We start from the raw sequence: 21,146 nt of genomic DNA, 5'->3' as shown, positions 1-21,146 counted from the left end.
GTATAGGCCTATTTTATGTTCTACTGGGCCTATTGTGATGCCTTTTAATTTTGGGATCAGAACGGATTCATTGGGCTAAGGGTTCCATGACCATGGCAAAAATTAGGGGGGAAAGAGGACATCCTTGGCGTGTGCCGTTAGTGATATAGAAAGGGTCTGATATGACTCCCGAGGTCCAGACTTGTGCACTGGAGTTTGTGTAAAGACAGAGGATGGCATGTAGGAGCGTGCCAGATATGCCAAACTTTCGTAGGACAGCCTCTAGGTATTTCCAGTGAACTCTATCAAACGCCTTCTCTGCATCCAGCGAGAGGAGCAGAGAAGGCGTTTTGGTATGTTCTGCCCATTGGATAATATCAATAAATCGTCGGGTACCGTCCGAAGTTTGTCTGCTGAAGCCCACCTGATCTATATGGATCAGTTGGGTCATCACCGTGGAGAGTCGGAGAGCCAATAGTTTAGCATATAGCTTGGTGTCTGTGTTTAAGAGTGAAATGGGTCTAAAATTCCCTGGGGTATCCGAAGGTTTGCCTGGCTTGGGGAGGGTTACTATGAGGGCATCCAGACACTCCTTTGGCATTGTGCCAGAGGAAGCGTAATGGTTGAAAGCATTGCACAGATGAGGGGAGAGGATGTCAGTGAAGTGCCTATAGTATTCATTGACGAATCCATCGGGACCCGGTGCTTTGTGTAGAGGGAGTGATTTGATAGCTGATTGGATTTTGGCTTGTGAGAATGGGGCGGATAGGTCTTGCAGTTGTGTCGGTGTCAATGTTGGTAATTGAACCGAGGACAGAAAGGAATCTATAGCGTCGGTACTTATCGGAGGGTCTGACATTGTCTTTTGGAGGTTATAAAGGTCCGAGTAAAAAGATGCAAACGTATTGGCAATGTCCAAGGGACTGGTCATACGCGTGCCTTTGGAGTTTAGGAGAAATGGGATTTTCATCCTGCGATGTTGCTGTTTAATTGGTTTGGCCAGGAAGGCTCCAGATTTATTACTGAAGGCGTATGATTTTAATTTTAGTTTTTTGATGTAGTAGTCAAATTTGTGGTTCAGTAGTTGAGTAAGTTTTCGTCTATGGTCGCGAAGGGAGTTTAACACAAATTTAGTGGGGTTGGTTTTGTGGACTAATTCCAGGGATTTAATTTGTTGTAAAATTTTATCTATTTCTGCATTTCGTCTTCTGCGTTCTTGTGCCCCCAGTTTCATAAAAAGCCCTCAGAGAAGCTTTGTGTGCTAACCAAACTGTAGCTTGATTCTCTATCGATGTACAGTTGTGTTAAAAAAAACTCCTCATCTCGGATTCTTTTTCATTTGCATATTTCTGATTGGTGAGTAGGGATGAATTCATGCACCAAACAGAATGGCTAGTGGGGCAATGTTGGGGGAATAGGACCAGGGAAATTGGTGCATGGTCTGACCATGTGATTGTGCCAATGTGGGATTCTGAGGTGGATAGTAGAGCTTTTTTGTTTGTGAGAAAAAGGTCAATCCGAGAGTAAGAGTTACCAGGGTAGGAATAAAAAGTGTAATCGCGCTCAACATCATGTGCACATCTCCATGGGTCATATAGATTTTCAGAGTCCATAAACGTGGAGAGGGCGGAAGTTTCCTTCCTGCCAGGATTGGTAGAATCTAGCAAGGGATCGGGAATGTCGTTGAAGTCCCCACAGATAATTAGGGAGTCATGATTGACCAGTTGTAATTTGGTCTTAAGGAGTTTATAAAATTTCCTCTGAGATGTATTGGGTGCGTAGATATTCACCAACGTGGTGGTTGTCAATCGTGGCTGTCATTATTATAAATCTTCCCTCCTCGTCCGTGTCAATTTGGTGTGGGATAAAAGCCATATTGTAATTTAACAGCGATCATTACTCCACACTTTTTTTTTACCGTGATTGGAGAAGAAATAGTGGGAGTAGTTTTTATGTGTACATTTGGGTGGATTAGGCTTTGCAAAATGTGTTTCTTGTACACATAGAATATTAGCTTGTTGCCCACAAGCTTTTTTCCAAAGGAGGTTTCTTTTGAAAGGGGAGTTAAGCCCCTTGGCATTAAGAGATACTATTTTGATTGGCATAATGATAAGGTATGTCAGATAGTGCACGGGTGTCGAGCGCGACCACAAGCAGTATAAAACAATGTATCACAATTCTTAGATATGACAACTTTACACGTTAACACACACAATTTACAAGTTGTGATCCCCGACTTGGTAGAGCAAGGTGGAGATCGCAAGATCGTCTATTTTGTAAGTGTACTAAAGATGAAGCAAACCTCAGGGACTGGCAGTTCTTTCAAAGAGTGTTGGGCACCAATGGGTTATTGATATGATAGAGCGAGAATAAGGAAAAAAAAAAGAAAAAAAAAAGAAAAATGGAACAGAAAAAAGACAGAGGAACAATCGAATAGTTTAAACTCGTAGAGTACCAAAGGTAAAGAAAGGAGCTTACTGAAGTGTGCTTGGCACACGGTAACTCAGTGGGGGTTTGAAACTGGAAAGGTCGCCCTGGCAGGCTTTCGCATGCTGGGGACAAAAACTGTCGTGGGAGACATCAGGCTTTGTTGGTTTTGTTGGAAGGTCGTCGTCGAGGAGGAGGTGGTGATGCTGCAGGGAGTTTCTCTGAGTTGTGCAACTTTGTGCGGACAGGGAGCAGGCCCCAGTTGGTCAGCTTCTTGTAGCCGTCCTTGGGGGGGATAGGATCAGAACAATTTTTTGTTGGTAAGTGACTAGTAGCTTGGTGGGGAAGCCCCAGCGGTATGTGATATTGTGTTCCTGGAGAAGGGATGTGACCAGTGAGAATGCTCTACGGAGCTCCATGGTGGCGGTAGACAAGTCCGCAAAAAGAGATACTTTGCAGTAAGGAGTTGGAAGGGGCCTCAGGTTTCTGGCTGCGCGAAGGAGCTGCTGTTTGATCTGATAAAAATGGATCCTGGCCCGGACATCTCGGGGTGTTTCAGCCGGGAGGTGGTCCGGTTTCGCAATTCTGTGCGCTCGGTCAATGATCATATCTTGGGGTGTGAGGTTAGGAAGCAGGGCAAGGAAGAGTTGCTGTAGGTACTTGGGAAGGTCAGTAGGTTGCACGGTTTCAGGGACCCCTCTAAATTTTATGTTTCGTCTGGACCTGTCCTCGAGGTCTGCGAGCTTCAATTTTATTTTCTGGATCTCATCTGTGTGGTGATCGTGTGCATTAAGGAGCTCGTTGTGAGCTTTACTCATGTCAGAGAGATGTTCTGTCACGTCTGCTATATCCTCCTGACAGTCCAGCCTGTCATGTGCCTGGGATAGGGAGAGCTGCAGCTCCCTGTGGAGATCTTTCTGCAGAGTTAGCAGCATGGATTTTAGCATGCTTTCAGATACAGGGTTATCAGTCACCGGTATGGTAGCCAGGGTGGATATAGGGGCTGGAGTAGCAGGAGCAGGGCCATGGTGTTTTTTGCCTTGTGAGGAGAGATACAGGGGGAGGAGGCCAGTTTCTTACCTCTCTCCTGTGGCATGTCCCCTGTGTGGAGGGGGTAGACTGTCCATCGCCTCAGCCTCCTCTGACGCTCCGGTCTGTTGAAGGCTGTTCGTGAGGCAGATTATGCTGTGCTGGCCTGTGTGGCGCGGATCCTGTGTTGTGTCCGGTCGGCGCCATCTTGGTTTCCTCTGTGATCCATGCGGCCGAAATATTCGGTCTAACGGCGCGGGAATGGCGGCGGATGGCGGCGTCCGGGCATGCCGCTAAGTGTCCCACAACCTTCCCCTCTCTGATGATCGAGAGAGGATCGGTCCGTCTGTCTGCAGTTGGTGATTAAGCCTGCCGTGGAGCGGAGCTCAGTATTCAGACGGCCATCTCGCTCCATGGCTAGCCACGCACCCCTAACAAGTTTTTAATGTGAATATGCTTTTAACCTACTTTCATGAATACATAGACACTTTGCATGTGTTTTTATAATTTTTTAGGTGAATAAACTGTATACATCTTTTGAGCAAATCAAAGCGTTAGATCACGCGCTTTCCATCTTTTCTCCTTCACCAGGCGTGCAACCAAGCAGTGTGGGAAGCCCACAAAGATAATGAGGGGAACTGATTGCGCAGGGCTCACGTCTTAGAAAGGAGAAACAAAAGGAAATGACAGATCTCCTAGAAGAAATACAGAAATTAAAAATAATACACAAAAGCAGTCGGAACCCAGGGGAGGCTGATAGATTGGATGAATTACGATTGAACTTAACTCAATGCTTAGACAAGAAAGTGAAAAATAAGAAAAGGTATTTTGCCCATCGTTTTTACCAACAGGATAGTAAGGGGGGAAAGCTGTTGGCAAGCTAACTAAGGAGACAAGAGTCAAGACATGCCCACAATCTGGTAGTGAATTAGAAACAAATTACCGGCACCCAAAAGATAGTGGCAGTGTTTCAAAATGATTACAAATTATTTTATGACATAGACTCGGCGGGGACAGGAGACAAAGGGGCAGGGGAAAAAAAAAAATCAGACTACTTAAAGGCCTCAGAGCGACCTGCTATCCTGACCCCAGCGCTAGAGGAAATGGAACAGCCAATAACCGTGGAGGAATTGAGTAGGGTAATAATGACACTATCATTGGGTAAAAGTCCTGGCCCAGATGGCTTTACGAACATATATTATAAAAAGATTTTGGCAGGTCTAATACACCCCCATGTAATTATTTCAACTCTATTACAATGTCCAGTCCACTGCCCCCTGAAGCATTAGTGGCGCATGTGACTGTCCTCCTGAAAGTAGGGAAAGACCCTCAATATTGCACCAATTATAGGCCCATCTCCCTCCTATCTAAAATGTTGGCCCTTAGTATGCAAGATCACATCGCAAAAATAGTACACCTAGATCAAACAGGATTTATAAAAGGCCGTGAAGCTAGAGACAATACAATACGAGCCTTACATATTTTACATGGGGCACAAAATGGAACGGACCAAATTCCAAGGGTGGTACTGTTGATGGATGTCGAGAAAGCATTTGATAGGCTCAACTGCGTCTTTGTCCGAGGTTCTGAGGGAGGTGGGCCTAAGAGAGTGTATGATGGGTTGGATGTTGGCGTTATAAAATAATTCCAGAGCAAGGGTGAAAGTAAATGGTGGGTTGACTGAGTATTTCAACATACGTAATGTGACTAGACAAGGGTGCCCCCTCTTCCCCCTCTGCCTACTGTTTTCCCTGGCCTTAGAGCTTTTTTTATGCATAAGGAGGAATGGGAGGGTCACGGTGATGCGTATTGGGGCAGTGGAGCACAAGGTCTTGGCATATGCCGATGACCTTTTGTTGTATCTTTCCAACCCTCAAGACTCATTAAAATAATATAGGAGGTGGACAAATTTGGTGGTTTGTCCAACTTCAAAATACATTTTGGGAAATTGCTTTTGATGCCAAAGCATGTCCCTAGTAGGATGAGGTCCTCCATGCAACAAACTTTCCCTTTTAATTGGAGTTCAGACTCATTGGTATGTTTGGGAATACATACAACGCCTAATTTAAAACAGTTATATGATCTTAATTACGGTCCTTTGTTAAAGTGGGGTACCCCCTAAAAAAAAAAAATTAAAAGTCAGCAGCTACAAATACTGCAGCTGCTGGCTTTTAATAATCGGACACTTACCTGCCCCAGGGTCCAGCGATGCGGGGGAACGAAGCCCCCCCCTCGCTCCCCACTCCGCTCGCGGCGCCGTCATGCATACTGTGGGCACCCGGCTGTGGCTTCACAGCCGGGCACCCACTGCGCATGCGCGAGCGGCGCAGGGCGCCGTGATACGCCGTACAGTCAACTGGGACACATGACAGGTCCCAGGTTAATGTGCGGCGCGAGGGGAAGTGATGTCACCAGCCTGGGCAATGAGGAAGGCAGATTACGAGGGACCCCCTAGCAACCGTTATTTAGAGGTGAGTAAAAAAAATTTTTTTTGCCAATTATTTTATTTTTATTTTTTTTACGAATTTTAAGCACTTTTAATTTTTTGGTGGCAACACCACTTTAATCAAGGTATTAAAGGATTTACAAAGCTGGAAAGGCCATCTCCTGACCTGGATTGGAAGAGTGAACGCACTTAAAATGAATGTACTACCAAGAATTATTTATACTTTATCAACAGTTCCCGTGACGCTCCCACAATTTTTTTTTTTTTTTTTAAGGCAGCTGAGCAGGGCCTTGTCTAACTTTGTGTGGGGTGATCAGCACCCAAGGTTGTCATATGATATTTTAAAGAGACTTAAGTCAGAGGGAGGGCTAGGACTACCAGATATAAATCTATACTGTAAAGCTATGTCGTTGGTGAGATTAATGAATTGGTGCCATGACTCTTCAAATAAACTCTGGGTGAATCAAGATAAGACAATGGCAGGTAGGAACCTAGAAGTAGCCCTTTGGATTTCAGCTGGGAGTAAGGGACTGTCGGAGTGTACATCACAAATAACTAAGACAACTTTATCAATATGGGACAAGTTAAATGTCTCGGGTAAATTTGCCCCTATGATATCTCCATTAACGCAAATGGAGGGATACCGTAGTTTTATCCGGGGGAGGAGGGGAGAAATTTTGGAGGCTGGAGTAGAGATGGGGAGGTTACATGTGCCATACTAGCCCCAAGGGGCACATTGGCAAACGGATTTGGTATCGACTTGGGGTGATATCCCAATGGCCACCTGGAGATATTTTCAAATAGCGGACTTTGTTAATAAAAAGAAGTCCTTGATGAGATCCTTTAATTCTCTCACCACGTTTGAATCGTGGCGTATAAATAATCCAGAGGCCAAACGTTTATTATCTAGGATGTATAAACGGATACTTAAAACCCAAAGTACATCAACACCTTACTATATTAGGGAATAAAGGAAATGGGACAGAGGTTCTCGACTTCGCAAATACAAAAGATGATTAAAACAACTCATGGCTCCTCGCTAAGTTCCCATACTCAGGAAATGGCATATAAATTCTTAATTAGATGGTACTGTACCCCAGCTCGTTTAGCACAAATGTTTCCAAAATAAGATGCACGTTGTTGGAAGGGATGTGCCCAGAGAGGCACTTTTCTCCATATATGGTGGACGTGTCCTAAAGTTAAAAAATTTTGGGAGACAGTGGCCCCATGGATCAATAAACTGACTTTAAGACCTATAGAATTTTCTGTTATGCATTTCTTGTTCCACGGGATGCCATCCTCAAAGTATACAAAAGAAGTATTACACCACATTTGTTGAACGTGGCGAAGTCACTAATACCAAGGCATTGGAAGCAATCCACATGCCCCATACTGTCCAATTGGAAAAAGGAAGTAGATATAATAATGTAAGCTGAAAAATGGGTGCATTTGATTAGAGATAAACAGGAAGAATTTAACGGTATATGGGAAGGATGGCGATATTCACCAGAGATAATTATAGAATATATTGGATATGTATGTTTTAGCAGTGCCACTCCACTCGGTGAGAGGGAGGGGATTGGTGTAAAGGAAAGAGCAAATACATATATTTATGTGAGGGTGATATTGTTGAAGTGAAAATTGAATGTATGTTGTGGGTTTGAAAAGAAGTGCAAGTATAAGAAGTTTACAAAGGTGGTGGGAGGGGTTTGCTGGGTTTTTTTTTTTTTTGCCTCATTTGTTACTATGTGGGATAACAAATTAAATCTATAGACCATACTCTGAAGTGGGGGAGAGGGGGGTGAAGGTTTTATTTTTTTTGTTGTTTGGGGTTGTGAATTAAATACTGGATGTATAAAGATAAAAGCTGTAAATAAGAAATGGAATATATTGAATTTATGTAGGAATGACTATGTTGGAAAATAAAGATTTATTATAAAAAAAGAAGCTGGCGCTTTTTCCCCAGGCATCCCTGCCCATGGACGCTCTGCTGGCGGTCCTGGAGACCTCTGTTGCCAGGGTGGAAGCGGCGTGTGGGCGCAAGGGGGGGGGTAAAAAAAAAGCCCCCTACCCCCTTGTCTGGGGAGAGCTCTGATTCAGGCTCGGGCCCCGCGGTCACAGGCGGCCCCTTTTCTGACGTGTCAGAGGATGCGGACCAGGACCGTTTTGGACAGTGAGAAAGACTTTGTGTCTGGGTTAGCGCAGGAAAAAGCACTAGTAGGAGCACTTATTACTGTGGTGCGGGATACCCTGAAGATAAAGGATGTAGCAGGAAATTATGCTGAGGTGTTATCTTATTTAACTTATTTTGATAAGTTCATCTACATGGAATGGGGAAGCCCGCGGTGGGCCTTTTTCAGTCCCATGAAGAATGACGGTTCATTACACCTTTGAGGAGAGCCTCCTGAAAAATGGATGCCTCCCTCTGGTCATTGACCCCCCAGTATCCAGGTTAAATAAAGTAACCATGATTCCGGTAAAAGGGACTCCTGCCTTCAAGAACCCTGCCAACAGGAGGTCCGAGGCAGTGGCCTGGTCCATGTTAAGGTAGTGGGGTCAGCGTTACGACCTGTGCAGGCCACGGGCTTGGTGTTGCAGATGCTTACTGAATGGGCAAAGTTGTTGCACCGTGAATTGGAGAAGCAACAGTCTCCCCTGTTCTGCTTAGAGCTGGCAGATCAGTTGGTGCATGGCCTTAAATATGTCTGTGATGCTGCCCTGGATAAGGCCCCCCTACTCTCTAGAGCATCAGTATCAGCAGTGGTGCTACGACGCCTGATTTGGCTAAAATGCTGGTCTGTGGACCAAGCATCTACTCTTCCAAGGTGAGAGGCTATTTGAAGCTTTGCTGGACAAGGATAAGGCAGTGCTACTTCCGCAGCCATCTTTCCTTCTGAAGGTGGTTTCGGCATTCCATCTAAATGAGGACATTGTGTTACCATCCCTTTGTCCTAAGCTGACACACCTGAAAGAAGTTGCCTTACACCCGTAGAGCTCGGACCACATCCAGGGAATGTATCTGTCTGCTATGGCTCGTTTCCTGAAGTCAGACTGTTTGTTTTGGTGGCTGGTCCGAAAAAGGTCTGGCGATCTCAACGTCGTTCTAGGTGGATCAGACAGATCGTGGTTCATGCCTATGCCTTAAAGGGGCGGTGCCCCCTTTTCCTGTCACGGCTCATTCCACCAGGGCAATTGGAACCTTCCAATTGGAACGGACTCGGTCATCCGTTCACACTTTCACTAATTTCTAAAATAGTTGACGTAAGCGCATCTTCGGATGCTTGCTTTGGCTGCAAGGTTTTACAGGCGGCTGTGTAAGGTTGCAATTTATGCTTTAAATTCGTTTTGTTGTGAACTCATCTTTTGATGCATAAGTTGGCCGCAGGTTTTGATGGCGGCCGTTTAAGGTGGCAACTCCTCTGTTGAGGTCTTTCTTTTGTTGTGGATGAAGTTATGTTTTTTTACACTGCTTGGGGTGACGTCCCTAAGGTCAAGATTTAAAGGAGCTGTGTTTGTCAATGAACGAAAGATAAAATGGGATATTTGTACTCGCCATAAAATCCTTTTCTCTGAAGTTCATTGTTGAACACAGCCCCCACCCCTCCTATATATGTTTGTACTTCTTTTTGACGAACTGAGCTGCAGGAAGCAGAGGTTATAGCCAGAGAGACCGCCCCGGGTGGTGCTGTGCAGTCTTAATGTTTTTACATGTTCTGCCTAGTCCTCTCCTGAAGGTGGCGTGATAACCCTAAAGTCAAGAATTAAAGGAGCTGTATCCATCAATGAACTTCAGAGAGAGGATTTTACAGGGAGTACAAAAATCCCATTTTCTTTTTTATAAGAACAGGTTTAAAAGAATTTGTAGCCAAGGCCACATGTAGTTGATATTGCCTTTTAAATATACCTACTTGAAGTGCCCACACTGAAGATTATAGATTATCTTAATGGCTGCATAGATTTGCAGGTGTACGGTGCCTAGCCAGGATCCACATTATTCATACAAGTGTATATAACCACTTGATGTCCACACTATAGTCGAAAGACGGCTACAGTGCTGGATTACATTGCCGGGAGCGTGTACATGGATGTCCTCTGGCACTTACACTGCTCACACGCACCCCCTGCAACGCGCTCTTTTATCACTGAGCCCTTTACCACATGATCAGCTATCAGCCAATGACAGCTCATCACATGATGTAAACAGAAGCTGGTAATCTGCCTTTAAATATTTCCGATTTCCTGCTTCTGTAAAAGGGACATCGGTCCCACACAGTCGCCACCAGTGCTCCTAACTAGTGCCCACCAGTGCCACCTACCATTGACCATCAGTACTGCTAACCAGTGTGCCACCTGTCAGTGCAGCCTCATCAGCGTACATTAATGAAGGAGAAAAATTATCTCCAACATTTAAAGTTTTTTTTTCCTTTAGCAAAAAATAAAAACCCAGTGATGAATAAATACCACTAAAAGAGAGCTCTATTTGTGTGAAAAAGATTGATATCTATTTCATATAGGTACAGTGTAGCATGTCTGTGCAATTGTCATTGAAAGATCGATATTTCTGAAAGCTGGAAATTTGCCTGTGCAGGAAGGGGGTATACAGTATCTCACAAAGGCTTGTACATCCCTCACATTTTTGTATTATATAATATTTTATCATATATCTTTTCATATAACACTGAAGAAATGACCCTTTGCTACAATGTAAAGTAGTGAGTGTACAGCTTGTATAACAGTGTCGATTGTCCCCTCAAAATAACTCAACACACAGCCATTCATGTCTAAAACGCTGGCAACAAAAGTGAGTACATCCCTAAGTGAATATGTCCAAATTTGCCCCCAATTAGCCATTTTGCCTCCCCAGTGTCATGCGCCTCATTAGTGTTACAAGGTCTCAGGTGTGAACAGGGAGCAGGTGTGTTAAATTTGGTGCTGTCGCTCTAACTCATGAATACTGGTCACTGGAAGTTCAACATGGCACCTCATGGAAAAGAACTCTCTGAGGATCTGAAAAAAAAAATTGTTGCTCTACATAAATTTGGTCTAGGCTGTAAGAAGATTGACAAGACCCTGAAACTGAGCAGCAGCGCGGTGGCCAAGACCATACAGCGGTTTAAAAGGACTGGTTCCACTCAGAACAGGTCTCGCCATGGTCGACCCAAGAAGTTGAGTGCACGTGCTCAGCATCCTATGCAGAGTTTGTCTTTGGGAAATAGACATATGAGTGCTGCCAGCATTGCTGCAGAGGTTGAATGGGGTGGGGGGGTCAGCCTGTCAGTGCTCAGACCATAAGCCACACACTGCATCAAAGTGGTCTGCATGGCTGTCGTCCCAGAAGGAAGCCTTTTCTAAAGATGATGCACAAGAAAGCCCGCAAACAGTTTGCTGAAGACAAGCAGACTATGGACATGGATTACTGGAACCATATCCTATAGTCTGATGAGACCAAGATAACCATATTTGGTTAAGATGGTGTCAAGCGTGTGTGGTGGCAACCAGGTGAGGAGTACAAAGATAGGCGTGTCTTGCCTATGGTCAAGCATGGTTTTTGGAGTGTCATAGTATGGGGCTGCATGAGTGCTGCTTGCACTGGGGAGCAACAGTTCATTTAGGGAACCATGAAAGCCAACATGTACTGTGACATACTGAAGCAGTGCATGATCCCCTCCCTTCGGAGACTGGGCCGCAGGGCAGTATTCCAACATAACAACCCCAAACACTCCAAGACGCACTTCACTTGTTGAAGAAGCTGAAGGTAAAGGTGATGGACTGGCCAAGCACATCTCCAGACCTAAACCCTATTGAGCATTTGTTGGGCATCCTCAAACAGAAGGTGGAGGAGAGCAAGGTCTCTAGCAGGCACCAGCTCCATGATCTCATGTAGGAGTGGAAGAGGACTCCAATGGCAACCTGTTAAGCTCTTGTAAACTCCATGCCTAAGAGGGCTAAGGCAGTGCTGGAAAATAATGGTGGCCACGCAAAATATTGACACTTATAGGGCCCAATTTGGACATTTTCACTTAGGGGTGTACTCACTTTTGTTGCCAGCCGTTTAGACATTAATGGCGGTGTGTTGCGTTATTTTGAGGGGACAAAAAATTTACACTGTTTGAAATAACTGATAAATACAAACTATTATTATCAGCTATGCATTAATTTGTCTAGTCCCTATAGATTAGTTAGTCCATTAACACTCTGGGCACATGCTATCGTTAATATCACAATACCACAAAGTTATCTATGAAACCAAATACACAGTCTAAGATCAATTAAATCTCATTTATTTCTTAAGGGAATAAGAAAGCTTATATAAGGTATTGTTAGAAATTACAAGAGTACATAGCATACAATCAGAATACAATACAAGCAATATACTTAAAAGATCCTCGTGGCTGTCCTCATGGTGGGGGAGAGAGGAAGCTCTCTTCAATCATTCACTTTTTGACAGACGCACACCATCCAAACTGCATTCTACTGCCCACCCCCCTTTGTCTGTGGACGAATCAGTGTCTCTAGGGCATCTCCTCCCCCAGGCTAAATATCTCTGACCATCCTGCCATAATTGGCCTCTGTGTTTGTCCATGCATTGCAACTACTCGGACTGGGGTCATCTCCTGTGATTCGATTTCCGACGCCCTTCCCCTTTATTAGGCCCATCTTTTGTCCTCACAGACAGACCAGAGCCATCATTGTCATCAATCTATTTGAAGCTCCGTGCACACCAGGTGGGCTGAAGAGAATTCCTTATGCTATGCAGATTCTGTTTGGTGCCACATTCCTCTATATCTTCAATATGGCTGAGCTTGGTTGAACGAACAGATGTGTAGAAACTTTAGATGTATAACATTAATTCATGCTTAATTCCAACACTGTTATACAAGCTGTACACTCACTACTTTACATTGTAGCAAAGTGTAATTTCTTCAGTGTTGTCCCATTAAAAGATATAATAAAATATTTACAAAAATGTGAGGGGTGTACTCACTTTTGTGAGATACTGTATGTGCCCAGTAAGCAAGTGGTTAAAGGGTTGAGCTGCTTTTTACCAAGCAACTGTGTAGTTGATTTTCCTGTGCACTGTTTTGAAATAGAGGATGGTTTCATGCTGACATTGTTCCAGTGCTTATCTCAGAAGCAATAACAATTTGTTACAGCACCACAGATTTCTCTTCTATTTGGCTACCAAGAACTGTTGAGTGTAATCAGTTTGGTTCAATCTAATGAAGTCAGTTAAATTTGTTGATTTAAGCTTCCACCTTAGCTACTCGTATACGGCTCAATCATGAGCCTCTTAACAAGAGAAAATCAGATGATTTTCCCATCATGCTAATAACATATATGGAGGAATCTGCACTGCTGTCTATTTTATCAAGGGAGTTATGGCACCTGCAGCTGCCTGAATAACCAAACAGTGACTGCACCTGATAGGATGCAATCACTATTTTGGTCTATCATTTTCTTACAGGCTCAGTCAATTTTTAAAGGTTAAAACTGTGCTTAAATATCTTGAGATGAAAACCACAAATACAGAAATTACTGAAACAAAAGCAGTAGTTATACAAGCTACAACTCTACATTGTGATATAGGCACAGTCAAAACAATCAAATAGCAAATATTAATGCAAAAGCATAATAAAACAAATGTATGTAGAATCACACTTGCACCAGTGTGAAAATAAAACACTAAACAGTCTCCCTGGCTGGCGTAGAGAAAGCAATCTGCACTTCAGGGAACTGAGTTTGGCGATGTCAGCATGTCGCTCCACCATTTGCATCTCATCACAGGATAACGGCATCCTGTGTTGGATTCATTTGCATGTTATTTTTTTATTATGCTTTTGCACTAATATTTGCTCTTTTTTTGCGCAACTCTTTATGTATTTGATTCAGTCAATTTTCAGATAGATTTTTGTTAACCACTTGCCGACCGCCACATGCTGATGTACGTTGGCGCAATGGCACAGCTGGGCAAATGGGCGTACCTGTACGTCCCTCCATTGAAGGTGGCTAGCAGGCGCACGGCTGACTCTACCGATGGCCCGCGATCGAGGAAAGGCAGAACGAGGAAATGTAAATAAGGCATTTCCCTGTTATGTCTAGTGACATGGCAGGGATCTACTGCTCTTTGTCATCGGGAACAGTGATCTCTGTCACGTTCTAGTGAGCCCATTCCACCACAGTTAGAACACACCTAGGGAACACTGACGCTTAACCCCTTGATCGCCCCCTATTGTTAACCCCTTCCCTGCCAGTGACATCTACACATCACTGTATAAATGTCCATGGTCCCAAAATAGTATCAAAAGTGTCTTATCTGTCCGCCGCAATGTCAGTCCCGAGTAGATCACTGCCATTAGTAGTAGTAAAAAAAATCTGCCAAAAATCTATCCCCTATTTTGTAGACGCTGTAACTTTTGTGCAAACCAATCAATACACGCTTTTCGCAATTTTATTTTTTATCAAAAATATGTAGCGTACAGATCTGCAAAAGGAAGAGAAAGAGAAATTTAGATTTATTGTGTTTTTTATACATTTTTGGGGATTATTTATTATAGCAAAAAGTTAAAAAGATATATTATTTTCCAAAATTGTCGGTCTTTTTTTGTTTATAGTGCAAAAAATCAAAACCCTAGAGGTGATCAAATGCCACCAAAAAAAAAGCTCATTGTGGGGGAAAAAAAGATGTTGATTTTTTTGGGGGGTACAACATTGCACAACCACGCAATTGTCGGTTAAATGACGCAGTGCCGTTTTGCAAAAAATTCTCGTCAAGGGGGTAAATTATTCCGGGGCTGAAGTGGTTAACTTGGATGATGCTTGCAGGGCCACCCATGTCTCAAATTCCAACCTTACTCAGGCCGTAGTTCTACCATAGTCCTATTTAATACAAAACCCAGATAAGGGAGTAAGAGGTAGCCCCAAACCCCACCCCACACACATACCTCATATGACAGAGTTTATTGTAAACAGAGTCAGCAAGGGGCATAGAAGTGATGTGCAGGGGGCAGGCGGAGGTTAATTTCAGAGAACAGCTTGGAGAAAATGCAGGCTGCTGAAAAAATTGTGTAGCTCTGCACGCTAACGTAATGACAGCCCGTTGATCCACTAATGGGAGCTCCAAGGCTGAAATGAAATGTGTTTATTGGTGGGTGTCCTCCCTATACACTGTGCTGTACATGTATACTCTGCAGTACCTTAAATATTCTACACTACTCTGCATTAAATACAGCTCATCACTGTACTGTCATGTTAATAGACAGAAGTTATCTGTACTATTAGAACTTCTGAATTCCACATTGTTCAACAAATGCACAGTGTTGCTAGTGTCCATTTAAATTGAGAGACTATTTTTCAAACTCCATATCATAATTTGACCTTCAGCATGCTGATTATGTTTTTCAGGGGCCATACTAATATTTCTTCCAGGATATGATGAGATTGTAGGATTAAGAGATCGCATTTTGTTAGATGACAAGAGATTTGCCGATAATGTCAACAGGTATGTGTTTTTCATATGTTATGTATATGAACATGGTTAATTGTGGTTAATTTTATTGAGCACTTGTAGGAAATAGTAGCAGTTACAGGTGGACATGAAAGCTTCAGTAAATAACACGTTTGATGTTGAAGCTATTGGAGAACCATAATTATGCTCTTTTTCTGAACTGTTAAAGGTTCCAGGTGTTCATGCTGCACTCAAACATGCAGACATCTGATCAGAAGAAAGTCTTGAAGACTCCTCCAGCTGGAATTCGGAAAATTGTAAGTGTTTTATTGAAGGAGAGGTGTAGTATTTTGAATATTTTTCTTTCTTTATCATATTGTAGGCTTCTTTTCATGTGTTTAACAGATTGACTGACTGTAGCTGCTTTAGTGATAAAAGCCTGTTGCAGAAAATAGCTCAGTCACTATTTTTTACAGCTTTCAAGAGGCTCTCCAGCCTTAAAAGAAAAAAAAAAAAAGAAAAACAATTCAAATACTGGAGCTGATTGCTTTAAAAAGACACCTACCTGTTCAGGGATCCAGCGCTGTGCTCACCTGGGCTGGTCCGTTCCTGGTTTTCAGTGTGCCATCATGTCTACTAAGGTAAGCCGGCTGTGACTCTGTGTCTTCACACCGGCTTCCCACGGAGCATGCGCAAGTCCCACTGCTCTTTATAAATGGACCCACAATTTTCTGGGACCTGCGAAATGTCTCAGAAGATTTTTCGGGGGTGGGGGCGAGAACTTATCACCTACGTTATCAGTGGGAGCGGTTACCTGCTAAGACTATGTACCCGCTCTGCAAAAGAACACACCTCTAAAAGTGTCAGAGGATGGAGGGGGAGGAAATGTTAAAGCAGAACTTTCCTTTCAGGGTGAAGTTCCGCTTTAACTGAGTGAGTCAGAAAGAAAACTGCTTCTGCTCTCTCATAAGAAAACCAAAAATACTCTTTGAAACCACAATCCACTATACTTGTTTCCCCTCCAGCAATAAAGCTGTGAGCCTTCCTCGCTGTTGCCAACATTTTCGCCCATTTTTTTTTCTGGGTTTGTCCGTTTTGCAACTAAAAAGGTAAACTTTTTTTGCAGAAGAGGCAGTGAAGGGCATTTACTATGACTGAAGCACCCAGAATTTAGAGCAGCTGTGTGGCAACCAGGCAGCTTTGTTTAATTTTTTTAACGTTTAACTGGAGATAGAAGCTGATAAAAGGCCTTCCTTATTTTTTTTATTTTTAAAAAAAGGCAAGTTCCACTTTAAATATGTATTTGTAAAATGGAGGACTTATGAAATAAAAAGTAAAGCTCAAAATTTAGAGTTCAGGTAATTGCCTTTTTGGCCAAGTTAAAGTGATTCTAAAGCCAAAATGTTTTACTCTTAATGTATTCATTTACTTTAATTAACCACTTCAGCCTCGGAAGAATTTACCCCCTTCCTGATCAGAACACTTTTTGCAATTCGGCACTGCATTGCTTTAACTGACTATTGCGTGGTCATGAGACATTGTACTCAAACAAGCTTTCTTTTGGTGGTATGTGATCGCCTCTGCTTTTTTTATTTTTTGGATTTTTTTGGGGAATTTTTTGGAATTTGAGTGGAGATATTTGAATGATGCCTGCAGCTGCAGGCATCATTCAGATATCTTTTTTTTTTTTTTTTTTCTACCAACACTTCTCTGCAATGTAAAAACAATCATAACTTCTGGGAATCTGCAAACCGGACACTGAATCGGCCGGCTGTGGCCGTTTACCATAGAGCTGACTGAGGACCAGATGATCCCTTGGCCCATCTCTATGACCTTCGGAGGCTGGGTGTGATGTTTTGACATCACTTCCAGTCTTGCCAATTGTAAACACTGCCATGTTTTGAGCTGGAAAGGCTGAGATCGTTTTTCTCTCTTTTTTTTTTATTTATTTTTTTCCATCTCAGGCTTTCCAGTATAGAGGAGAGATGTGGGGTCTTGTATGTAAAGAAGACCTGTCATGCACAATTCCTAAAGGGATGTTTACATAAGTGATCCAAAAAATAATCTAAAGGGATGGTGTAAAAAAAAAAAAATTAAAGCACCCCCCCATCACCGCGTGCTCACACGCACAAGCACATCGTGACTGCATTTGTAAACGGCATTCAAACCACACATGTGAGGTATCGTTGCAAACGTTAGAGTGAGAGCAATAATTCTAGCCTAATTCCTTCTCTGGAACTCTAAACGGGTAACCTGTAAACATTTTTAAAGAGTCTCCTATGGAGATTTTTAAGTACTGAAGTTTGCCACCATTCCACTATTGTGCTCAATTTTAAAGCATGACATGTTGGGTATCTATTTACTTGAGGTAACATCATCTTTCAAATTATACAAAAAAACTGAAAAACTTGTGTTTTTTTTTTATCCATGGGGGGGGGGGGGGAGGGAGCGTTTGAATATTTGCTGCGCAGATACCGTGTGACAAAAAAAAGTTGCAATGACCGCCATTCTATTCTCTAGGGTCTTTGCCAAAATAATAAAAAAATTTAATTTATATAGAGAGATAGATGGAGAGATAGATGGAGAGATAGATGGAGAGATAGATGGAGAGATAGATGGAGAGATAGATGGAGAGATAGATGGAGGGATAGATGGAGGGATAGATGGAGGGATAGATGGAGGGATAGATGGAGGGATAGATGGAGGGATAGATGGAGAGATAGATGGAGAGATATATGTGTGTGTCTTTAGGGGTTCTGAGTAGTTTTCTAGCAAAACGATAATTTTTACGTATAGGAGAGGAGTGCCTGAATGGGCCTGGACTGGATGTGGGGATGTGGTTAATGACTTAAAGCATAAGGTCTGCCCACCCCTGAAAAAATGAAAAGCCAGCAGCTACTGACTTGTTAATAGAACACTTTCCCTGCCCTGGATTCCAGCGATGTCGGCACCATAGCTGATGTTTCCATCAGCTGTCGGGTGCTGCTGCTGCCATTGCAGGTAAGGGAACCAGACAGTGAAGCATTGCGGCTTCACGCCGTGTGCCTACTGTGCATGCGCAAGGCACCGCTGCGCTCTCCTACAGGTGTGGAAGGAGGAGGAGGGAGCCAAGCTGATTACGTAATTAGCTGCGGCCCGGTTGAAGGAGACAAATGAGTGTAAGTGCTACTTTTGGATGATAGCTAACATAGTACAAGATTCTCCTATTAGTGAAAATGTATTATAAATAATAAAAAAAACATTTTGCTCTAAAACAATTAAACTGTCCCTTAATACAAATCACTGTCTTGCATTTTACAGATACTTTCCACTAATATAGCAGAAACCAGTATCACTGTTAATGATGTCGTATTTGTCATAGATTCTGGGAAAGTGAAAGAGGTAAGTTAATGAGGAACTACACTACACTGCATCTGCATGCTTTTGAAATGGTATCTGATCTTGGAATTTTCCGAAGGTTCAATGGCAGTAAAGTAAAGAGGACCTGTCACTGCCTATTGCTATTACAAGGGATGTTTACATTCCTTGTGATAACAATAAATGTGTGAGAAATATTTTTTAAAGGTACAGTGTAAAAATATATATTTTTTTTTTAAAAGCTCCCCTGTCCCCCCTTGAGATATCTCAACGGATTGAGAGCAAGAATTCTAGCCCCAGACCTTCAGTGTTTATCTAATGTGGTAACCTGTAAAGGCTTTTAAAGTGTCTATGAATAATATAATTAAATTAAACTGCAACGTGTTTGATATCTATCTACTCGGAGTAACCTCATCTTTTATATTATACAAAACAATTGAGTATTGTGCATTAGAATTCAATAAAGTGAATCCCTCCCAAAAATGCATTTGAAAAGCTGCTGGGCAAATACTGGTTGACTTAAAAAATTGCAACACCCACCGTTATATTCTCTAGGGCCTCTAATTTAAAAAAATAAATAAATGTATGGGGGTTCTAGGTAATTTTCTAGCAAAAAATTTTAGATTTTTCACATTTATGTGAGATGTGTCAGAAAAAGGCCAGGTCTTTAAGTGGTTGAAAATAGTCAATGTTGTATTTATAAACTAGTACCTTTTTAAAAAAAAGTATGTTTATTAAAAAAAAAAGTGTGTTATTTTTAGTCCAATAGGATTTGAAATTTACAGTCACGTGGTTAAAATAAAGATACTTAAAGAGGACCTTTACACATAACTTGATAACAAAAATAATGTTCTTTAGTAAGGAACATACATATCACATTAATAATTATGCAACCAAAATTGTTGTGTGCTGTAAATTGCCTCCAGCATTGCTCCCGTTTCTTCTTGCTGGAGGCTGCCATTTTGCTGAAGCCCAGAGCCCCTGAGTTGCAGTAAATCATAAAGCAGAAAAATTAAATCTATCAATTTAACGGTTTTGTTACATTCCTAAAATGACGGGATTGCTAACTGTCACATTTGCTTGTGTCATAAACCAAACTGTCAAACCATCAAATAGCTGGTGTTAGAATTGATCACATGTGCAACGCCTTGGCAGTTGCAGATCAAACAGAAGCTTGGCTGTAAAGGATAGGAGGGTTTAATTCCACTTTATGGCTGTCGACAGATCGGCCTCTACAAACCCATCAGTGCCTAAAATTAGAGAGCAACTGAGCATGTGCAGAGCAGAGTGAGACAGTGCATTACTGGATTTTAAACAGTATAGACACTTGTTTTTAATGTTTTACATAACTATACATACCTTTGCTATACCTGCAAAAGGGACCGGCCTGAAGTGGTCTAGCAGGATTTCATTTTCTGACTAAAGTTCCACTTTAAAATTTAATAAACCCACCAATTTAAAGGGAAAATAAAGTTTATACTCTTTCCTCCAATGGTCCTTATCCTCGCAAGCACCAGCATCTTTATTAATTGAAGCGGGATGATGTCACTCCTGCACAGGAGGCTGTCATTCCACCACACAAAGATCAGGCCAGCCTCTATAAACTGAGCTGCGCATGTCGAAAGACACTGCAAACAGGCAGGTAGTTGCATGTCTGTCTGCTTCTGGTTTAAAAGTTATATTTAAGGCATGCCTTGAATTATAACTGTTACTAGTGTGTTGGCTCTCTACTCTCTACCATTAAACAGCTGGTGTCATATAGGATCACATCTGCAGCATCATGGAATCTACAGATCAAACAGTGGTTAAAGTGGAACTTTAGTCAGAAAATTAAGTCCTGCTAGATCACTTCAAGCAGGTATAGCTATGTAAAACATGAAAAATAAGTATCTACTGTTTAAAATTCTGTAATACACTGCCTCACCCTGATCTGCAGGTTGCACTTTTTGATTTTCAGCCCTGTAACCTTTCTGATTACGATAAGATATTGACTTACCTGTAAATTCCTTATCTTGGACAATAGTGCAGGACACCGGACCCTCCCTTCTGTTTCCTGTGGGTCACATCTTATTGCTTGCACTGATGGAGTGGGTGGGGTTACATTAGCGTGCACTGGGTGTGGCCTTAGCACAGTTTTTTGATGGTGTACAGTCACCTGAAGGTAGCCAGCATATAACCCATGGTGTATGAATACAAGCCTTCCATCCTGTTCTGTACTCTAATATAAGGAATAATACAAGTAAGCCCAAATTTTTTTTTTTTTTTTTTACCCCTTACAGTAATTTATTTGACTTTAACCCTTGGTAGTTGAAAACCATTGAAAAGTTGTCCCTAGACAATCCTTGATCTAATAGGAATGCAGAATAATAATAAAAAAAAAAATATATATATATATATATATATATATATATATATATATATATATATATATATATCTCACCTCATGAAATAGATCGTTCTAGC

General features: G+C 42.2%; 1 protein-coding gene across 3 annotated transcripts in view; it reads left to right on the top strand.

Annotated features, from left to right (window-relative positions):
• YTHDC2 (YTH N6-methyladenosine RNA binding protein C2) overlaps window positions 1-21,146 on the top strand; it is a 274,280-nt gene that overhangs the window by 161,823 nt on the left and 91,311 nt on the right. For all 3 annotated transcript variants that reach the window (XM_077462267.1, XM_077462265.1, XM_077462266.1), the window contains 3 exons: window positions 15,284-15,380; window positions 15,556-15,643; window positions 18,627-18,707. In XM_077462267.1, coding sequence (XP_077318393.1) covers window positions 15,284-15,380; window positions 15,556-15,643; window positions 18,627-18,707 — 266 coding nt within the window. The remainder of the gene's footprint in view (window positions 1-15,283; window positions 15,381-15,555; window positions 15,644-18,626; window positions 18,708-21,146) is intronic.

The sequence above is a fragment of the Lithobates pipiens genome, unplaced genomic scaffold (genome assembly GCF_037356315.1).
Source record: "Lithobates pipiens isolate NorthernLeopardFrog02 unplaced genomic scaffold, aLitPip1_a1.2 Scaffold_3, whole genome shotgun sequence".
NCBI classification, from domain to species: domain Eukaryota; kingdom Metazoa; phylum Chordata; class Amphibia; order Anura; family Ranidae; genus Lithobates; species Lithobates pipiens.
This window is presented reverse-complemented; position numbering and strand designations above follow the sequence as displayed.